The sequence below is a fragment of the Antedon mediterranea genome, chromosome 3, assembly GCF_964355755.1.
Source record: "Antedon mediterranea chromosome 3, ecAntMedi1.1, whole genome shotgun sequence".
In the NCBI taxonomy this organism is placed as follows: Eukaryota; Metazoa; Echinodermata; class Crinoidea; order Comatulida; family Antedonidae; genus Antedon; species Antedon mediterranea.
Window position 1 is genome coordinate 23838470 of NC_092672.1, and position 8690 is coordinate 23847159.

General features: G+C 32.6%; 1 protein-coding gene across 1 annotated transcript; it reads left to right on the top strand.

Annotated features, from left to right (window-relative positions):
* Positions 1 to 736: 736 nt before the first annotated feature.
* On the top strand, positions 737 to 6520 carry LOC140044178 (uncharacterized). The gene is made up of 8 exons (XM_072088656.1): positions 737 to 1568; positions 2109 to 2294; positions 2906 to 3061; positions 3147 to 3428; positions 3590 to 3679; positions 3861 to 4080; positions 4564 to 4626; positions 5952 to 6520. Exons 1-8 carry the CDS (start codon positions 1377 to 1379, stop codon positions 6518 to 6520), a joined length of 1758 nt encoding a protein of 585 aa, XP_071944757.1. The 5' UTR covers positions 737 to 1376.
* Positions 6521 to 8690: the final 2170 nt, after the last annotated feature.

The following is an 8690-nucleotide window of genomic DNA, read 5'->3' on the forward strand; positions in this document are numbered from 1 at the left end:
AATAGCAGATGCCTGACATATGATTGTTGTTAATTCCACTTCCATGATAGTGTTGTTAATAGCAGATGCCTGATATATGATTGTTGTTAATTCCACTTCCATGATAGTGTTGTTAATAGCAGATGCCTGATATATGATTGTTGTTATTTCCACTTCAATGATAGTGTTGTTAATAGCAGATGTCTGATATATGATTGTTGTTAATTCCACTTCCATGATAGTGTTGTTAATAGCAGATGCCTGATATATGATTGTTGTTATTTCCACTTCCATGATAGTGTTGTTAATAGCAGATGCCTGATAATGATATATGATTGTTGTTATTTTCACTTCCATGATAGTGTTGTTAATAGCAGATGCCTGATATATGATTGTTGTTAATTCCACTTCCATGATAGTGTTGTTAATAGCAGATGCCTGATATATGATTGTTGTTAATTCCACTTCCATGATAGTGTTGTTAATAGCAGATGCCTGATATATGATTGTTGTTAATTCCACTTCCATGATAGTGTTGTTAATAGCAGATGCCTGATATATGATTGTTGTTAATTCTACTTCCATGATAGTGTTGTTAATAGCAGATGCCTGATATATGATTGTTGTTATTTCCACTTCCATGATAGTGTTGTTTTTCTATTCATTTGTGCTGCTAATAATAATAGATAATTTGTCAAACTAGAACTTTAAAAATTTTAAATGTAAATTTTGTTCATTTTTTTTTATTTAGGGAAAAGTTTATGAACATCGAATGACAAATCTTGACTTCATTCTGTTTTGGATTCGTTCTGTTTTTGTAAACGTAAGAAAAGGACAAAATAACAAGATAATGCTGATTGGTACACATTATGAGAGCCTTGGTAAAACTGAACAAGAAAGACAACAAAGGGTACATATGTCATCACATTTCCTTTTAAACAGTACAAAATTGTATATTGTCATTAATTCATTGGAAACAATATGTAGTTTCATCTCTAACATTGGCAATCATGTATGATTGTTTTATACGTCATGTCATGAGCATACTACTGTACTGTGCTGGCTTATTATTAACTAATTAACTTAACTTAATTTTATCTTTCATTTGGATATAATAAAACAAATAAAAGGGTATACAAATATCTATGATTTAGCACACATTTTGATTTTTGTTTTCTTATATTGGTATAATTATACAATGTACACTGGGTACGTAAATGCGTAACATAACTTAAACGAAACACTTTTTGCACTTTACAAAAGGGGTTGGGGTTGGCTAGGCACACTCTAAATCTTCCCTTGACATAAGTATAATTCAAATATGATGTTATTTATTTTAGGTAAAGGAAATAGAGAATATACTTTGGAAAGCCCTGGAAAGAAAACCATTTGAGGACATGGTGTATCAAGGAGAGCTCTTTACCATTGAAAACAGTGTCTCATTTGAAAAGAGCGGTGCTTCTAAAATCATCCTCAAAATACAAAAATTAGTCCAGATGATGATTCTTACTTTTCCAATTAAATGGCTGCAAGTACTGCTGGAAATACAACAGTTACGAAAAGCCAAACTATATCTACCAACATCTGAGGTTAGAATAAAATATCTTTAACAGATTGATTGATGAATGTGTCTTTTAATGTTTAACATCCATTACATTTAAAGCAATAAACCCTGTTTTTCTGAGTGTTGCATTGAATGGTGTTAATTATAGTGAAAAAAAGCATTTGAAATTGTGTGGGATACAAGTTGGTTATTGATAGTAATATAACAGTAATCCCTGCTTTTCTGTCTGTGTTAATTGACTGTTTATGGTGAATCTTCAACAAATGAGTGTTTGAAGTGAATCTTCAAACAGGAACGGTGCAATTTTAGTAGAGTACCAAGTACCAAAACAAAAGGAACATTTTTTGTCCTCTAATAATTATTGAAGTAAGTGGTGAACCTTGAGTTTACTGTTGGTTGGGAATTCAGAATTCAAATCTACCCTTGCATGATAAAGTATTATGTCCTATATAAACAACCTTTCAACAACGAAATGAATGACAACATCAACAGAAAACCAGTTTGTAATTAATCAGCATTTGTTTTTTCATTACATTTTTCATTATGATATTTATTTAACTTTTAGATTAATGATTTACTTGCTCGTTGTAAGATAACTGACAGAAAACTGTTTCTTGAGTACTTGCATGACATCGGCGAAATTCTGTTCTACCCAGATGACAAGATCCTCAAAGAAAAAATTGTTATAGATTTGATGGGAGTAGTTGACAAGTTTAAAACAATCATCACAGTTATAGATCCCAGCATTCAGGTTAGCAAACTTCACTTCTTTGAGTGGTGTCAATCATTGGTGAATATCAGACGTAAACATTGTGGTAATTTTTTTTTAGTGTGATGCATTTACCTGCAAAAATGTAATATCTGCCACACAGAGAACGAAATTATACCTTATTATTTCTATTATATTCTAATAAACATATTACTGTAGCACTCCCATTAAGGGAAGACCCAACAAAGTGTCCCCTTAATAGAGGTTAGCCATGGTCTTAATCTGTCTCTCTTTTATTTCACAAGTAAGTTTTAATAAGGTTTAAGGGAAGGCCCAACAAAGTGTCCCCTTAATAGAGGTTAGCCATGGTCTTAATCTGTCTCTCTTTTATTTCACAAGTAAGTTTTAATAAGGTTTAAGGGAATGCCCAACAAAGTGTCCCCTTAATAGAGGTTAGCTATGGTGTTAATCTGCCTCTCATTCATTTCACCAGTAAGTTTTAATAAGGTTTAAGGGAAGACCCAACAAAGTGTCCCCTTAATAGAGCTAAGCTTCAATAAGGTTTTCTCAAAGGAGAGGTTCTACTGAAGAGAAGAATAACAATTACTTTGTTGCATTAACAAATTACACTTTTGTGCTTTTATGTTTTTTAGCCATCTCTGAAACAGCTTTGGAGAAATTTAAATGGGGGAAAACTGGATGAAAGACTGTTGCAGCATATTTGGAAGGATGATTCAGATGAGATGATTATCTTCTTTGTGTCTCTCATGCAAACCTTTGGGTTAATGTGTGAAAAAAGGAGTAAAGAGGTATTTACATTTTATTTAACATTTTAGTTTAATTATTTGTTCATATATTCTATCTAGGACTCATGTTCCATTTTTGTTTCTTTAGAAAGTTGGACGAATGTTCTATGTTCTTTCACGCCTAAAGCCCCAACGTGATGATACAAAGGCTGCTGAATATGAAGAGAAGCATGCTATTTCTCTCTTTCATGACTTTGATGGCTACCTTCCAGATGATCTCTTCCAACGTGTTGCAACTAAATTTATTGAGGAATTTCAAATGGAAGATGTTGAGCCTACATTATCTTATGAGCATGTAGAACTGAATGTTGATGGCCATCATCTTGTGCTTCTAAATGTTGCTACTATTAACAACCGTCGTTTGTTCCAGGTAAAATAATAATAAATAGTTTTATTCAATTCTACTCAAAAGTCTATTATTTCGACCAAAAAACAATGAGGTAAAAAAACAATAATGACAAATAATGGATGACGGCAGAATCCAATGAAGATGAAAATGTTTAAAGAATTGATTTGTTTTTTATATTGAAGACAACAATTGTCAGAACGACAATCATGAACACAGAATCAGGAAGCAGCTCTCCTGAAGATGATGATCCACATCCTAGCATCTGTAAGAAGGTAAGCCAGTATCAAACATTCTACACTTTATTTAGAATTACCTCCAACTTGTTGCTTTTACATCTTTCACAAGCACAATTCTATTTACACAATTAGCCATTAGAAATACTGATATATGCCTCTTAATTTGTTCCTTTTTAATTGTTATTGCATTACTGTTACAACTTTATTTATTTTTCAGGTGCTTAGTTTCCTTCAAAAAGAATTACACTTTTTGAGTGAGAAGAATGCACATGGTGTTAAAGTAAAGATGTACATCCCTTGTGTGTGTGCTTCAAAAGGTGAACCTACTCATATGCATGTTGTACGCAAATTTGACAAAGATGTGTTGCCATGTGGAAGCAGAGGAATGGAAGTGAAACGTTACCGTAATCTGTTTGGAGACAATGTCCTATCAAAGGGTAAATTATTATTTGTGTTTTTATTGTTTAAGATCGCATGAAGCCTAGGTAGGATGTTGACGAAAAATGAATAATATATACAATCTTGCAATAATGCATTGTTATTTTTCTCTAGGCTAAAACTACAAAATCACTTTAACGGATTTGTAGAAATTTAACACAAAAAATTAACATATACTTACCAATATTTGTTCCTTTCCAAAATGTCAGATATACGTGTATATATCAAATAACTTATAGTATTATGCCCTAAATAATAGTTTCAAAAATGCTGGTTTCAACTGATAGATGTATTTTTGGGCAAAGTTCATTTCTCTATTTGTTACTATGCCTTGAGACCCTTGTTGTAAATGTATGTATCATTTGTGTCTGTACACATTAGAAGCTAGATAAAATTACAAGATTTACAGTACGCATTTTGTATGATTTTCAATTCATAGTGAAAGCCTAAATATCTGTTATTATTTAACCTTTTTTTTCCAGAGGAGTCCATTGAAGACAAGTATGTGAATAACATTGGTAAATATGACTTTCACAGATTCAGACGTATTTCGTATCATAATATATTAAATACACTTCTACTAGTAAGCAACTACTACATAGGCATTGGATGCAATATCAAATATCTATTTGCAAATCTCATAGGATTTTTATATTTTTACATCTGTTATTGAAATAGAATTAATATCACTTTCATAGCATACAGTGTTAGTACCTATAATCACTTTCATAGCATACAGTGTTAGTACCTATAGTCACTTTTATAGCATACAGTGTTAGTACCTATAGTCACTTTTATAGCATACAGTGTTAGTACCTATAATCACTTTCATAGCATACAGTGTTAGTACCTATAATCACTTTCATAGCATACAGTGTTAGTACCTATAATCACTTTCATAGCATACAGTGTTAGTACCTATAATCACTTTCATAGCATACAGTGTTAGTACCTATAATCACTTTCATAGCATACAGTGTTAGTACCTATAATCACTTTCATAGCATACAGTGTTAGTACCTATAATCACTTTCATAGCATACAGTGTTAGTACCTATAATCACTTTCATAGCATACAGTGTTAGTACCTATAATCACTTTCATAGCATACAGTGTTAGTACCTATAATCACTTTCATAGCATACAGTGTTAGTACCTATAATCACTTTCATAGCATACAGTGTATTTCAGAAATACATTGACGATGAAATACCCAAGGTTATCAAACCTTCAGGTATATAGCATTATATTGTGATTCCTGCCATTAAATAGTATAAAAATAATGAATGTTTATAAGTACAATGGCACAAAAAATTTATGAGGTGAAAATATATAAATATTTTCATCTTTCACCTAAGAAAATATTTTTACTATTTTTACCTTTACTTTTAATGAAAGGAAAGGCCTAAATCATTCAAATGGTTGATCCAACGTGGTCATTCAACTACAACCTAGCCTCTTGTAACTTGTGGTTGCTCACTCACCGTGTAACAAAAACAAACATGCAAAACTAAATTGCAGTACTCTTGTGCACATATATCAACATTGCACTCTCAATGACGTCTTTAAAAGAGCAATAGCACATTTTAATAAAATATAACTCACAATTCTCCAAATGGATTAAGAATCTTCTTAGGTGTGTTATAAAGGTTGTGTTGGTTTATTTAATTTATTCCGATATTGTTTGTATTAATATTTTTATTTGAATTTGTTAATTGACACAAAATTATGTTTATTTTCTATGGACAAATGATTCCGAAATAAAAGATTGAATGGAATTGTCTTGTTATATCGTCTTAAATTTGATGTTTCGGTGATATTTTTGTATCCAGTTGCCTTATTTTTACTTTCATTATGTATCTAAGTATAGTTATATCGTGTTTCGAGCTCTGGTTTCTGTTGGTTTTCGATGGAATTGGTAGTTGTTTGTCGACGGTACCACCTAGGCCGAGTTACCCACCCCGCTACATCACGTATAGCCGCGAGGAGCTCATTCAACTCCGACCTGCGTTACCCGGCGTGCAACGTAGATCTAGGCCTAGTGCCACTGACACTGACACGTTAGGAGCGCAGATCAAAAATAGGAAACGAGGGAGAAGAGGTGGTCTTAAAGCTAGACTTAAACGCCGTAAGTTTTCTGCTCCGCTACCCTCTATACTAACAGGGAATGCTCAGTCACTCCGCAATAAACTGGATGAGTTGAAAGCATGCACCCTGGACACAGAATCCCCTGATGCTGTTAAGTTAGTCACTGGTGACTTTAACTCGTGCGACCTCAAGAAGGTTTCGAATTACTATCAGTACGTAGACTTTCCCACACGCGGTGACAAAATACTTGATTGTTGTTACGGCAACATAAAGAACGCGTACAAGTCGTCGCCTAAGGCAGGTCTTGGTAAATCAGATCACAAGATGATTCATTTAATACCAGCTTATTAAAACAAAAGTTAAAACAAAGTAAACCAATGGTCAAGGAAATCAAAGTGTGGACAAATGATAGTATGGAGGAATTTAAAGGATGTCTTGAAGCTACGAATTGGGATGTGTTTATGAATACAGATTCTATTGACGCCACTATGGAAACAATTGTTGAATATATTAATTTTTGTGAGTCTAGCATCATTAAAAAGAAGGAAATAAAAATGTATCCAAATAGTAAACCATGGGTCACTAAGGATATCCGAGAACTTTTACAGCAAAAACAACAAGCTGTCCGCAATAATGATGTTATGGAAAAGAAGCGTATTCAGAAGTTAATGAAAAAGCGAATTAATGATGCCAAACGCAAATTTGGAGAGAAAATAAAGAATGATTTTGATAGCGGTAACCCCAAGCAAACATGGAATGGATTAAAGAAAGTTATTGGAAACGCGAAAAGGCAGAACACAACAATAGTTCCATCCGGATCCCGCCCATTGGACTTTGCAAATAAACTGAATATATTTTTTAACAGATTTGATAATGATGACCAAATTAATAATACTAATGATAATGATGTTAAACTGAACCTAGAGTTAAATACAACCAAATCTGATGTACCTGAATTTGATCTGCTTTCAGTTGAGAAAGTATTTAAGGGTGTTAAGCCAAACAAAGCAGCTGGGTCAGATAAACTAACTGGCAATATTTTAAAGTCATGCTATAAACAACTTGCGCCTATCTTTTGTAGATTATTTAACTGGTCGTTAAGCTCTTCTTGTGTCCCATGCATGTGGAAGTATTCAATAATAGCCCCAATAAATAAAGTACCTAAGCCGAAAATATTAAATGATTATCGTCCTGTTGCTCTAACCCAAATTATTACAAAGTGCTTTGAGAGGCTATTTAAAGATGTATTGATTAAAGAAACGTTGCCTTTTGTTGATAATAATCAGTTTGCATACTGTAGTAATAGAGGTGTCGACGATGCAATAACTACCCTCTTGCATCCAATCTATGAAACTTTGGATAAACCTAGGCAATAATGTAAGGACGTTATTTTTAGATTTTTCTTCGGCTTTCAATTCAATGAAACCAAACATACTTCTTGATAAATTAGTTAGTATGAATGTTAATCCTTTTGTTTGTCTATGGATCAGAGATTTCTTGAAAAACAGAACCCAGCGTGTTAGAATTGATAATGTTTTGTCTGATATCATTGTTTCAAACACCGGTGCCCCACAGGGATGCGTGTTATCTCCATTGTTGTTCACATTATATACAAGCGACCTTAGAAGTGAATCATGTCAAATAGTTAAATTTGCTGATGACACCTGTATCACAGGCTTAATTGTAAACAATGATGAGAGCACGTATAGAACTGAAGTTAATAATATAATTAACTGGTGTGATATGAACTGTCTAAGTATTAATGTAAATAAAACAAAGGAAATTGTGTTTGACTTTCGTAAAATTAAGAGGCAACTTATACCTTTAAATATCAAAGATAATGATGTCCGCACAACTAGTGAACATAAATATTTAGGAGTATGGATAGATGAAAAACTGTCATGGAACGCCAACACTGCCAAAGTCTATGCGAAGGTAAACCAAAGATTGTACTTCTTAAGGAAATTAAGAAACTTTAAGATTGGCAGAGATGCGCTGTCTCTATTCCATCAGGCTATGATACAGTCCATATTAACTTTTTGCTGTATTGTATGGCTAAATAGTTTATCTAAGTATAACTCAAATAAATTACAGAGAATAATCAAAATGGCTAAGAAGGTAATAGGTGCAAACGTCCCATCTATCCATGATATATGCGATAAGGTTATGGAGAAAAAACTAAAATGTATAATTAACGACCAGTCTCATCCTCTTTTTAACTTTATAAATTTCAGTAGATCCGGAAGGATGATTCCTTCAATTAAGAAGACTGAGCGTCATAATAAATCAATTCTTCCGTGTGCAATCAGGCAATACAACAAGCAATTTAAAAGATAACTTGAGACGTTTTATATTTTATTCTTTATATAGTATTTTAATATTTATACTGTTCATAATGTTTTATACATAGCATATTTTCTTATATATTATCTTATCCATTGTATAGTATTGTATGTTTTTAACTGTTGTTATTTTTATTGTAATTTGAACCTTGGAAGGCAAATTTCATTTACTGTGTATT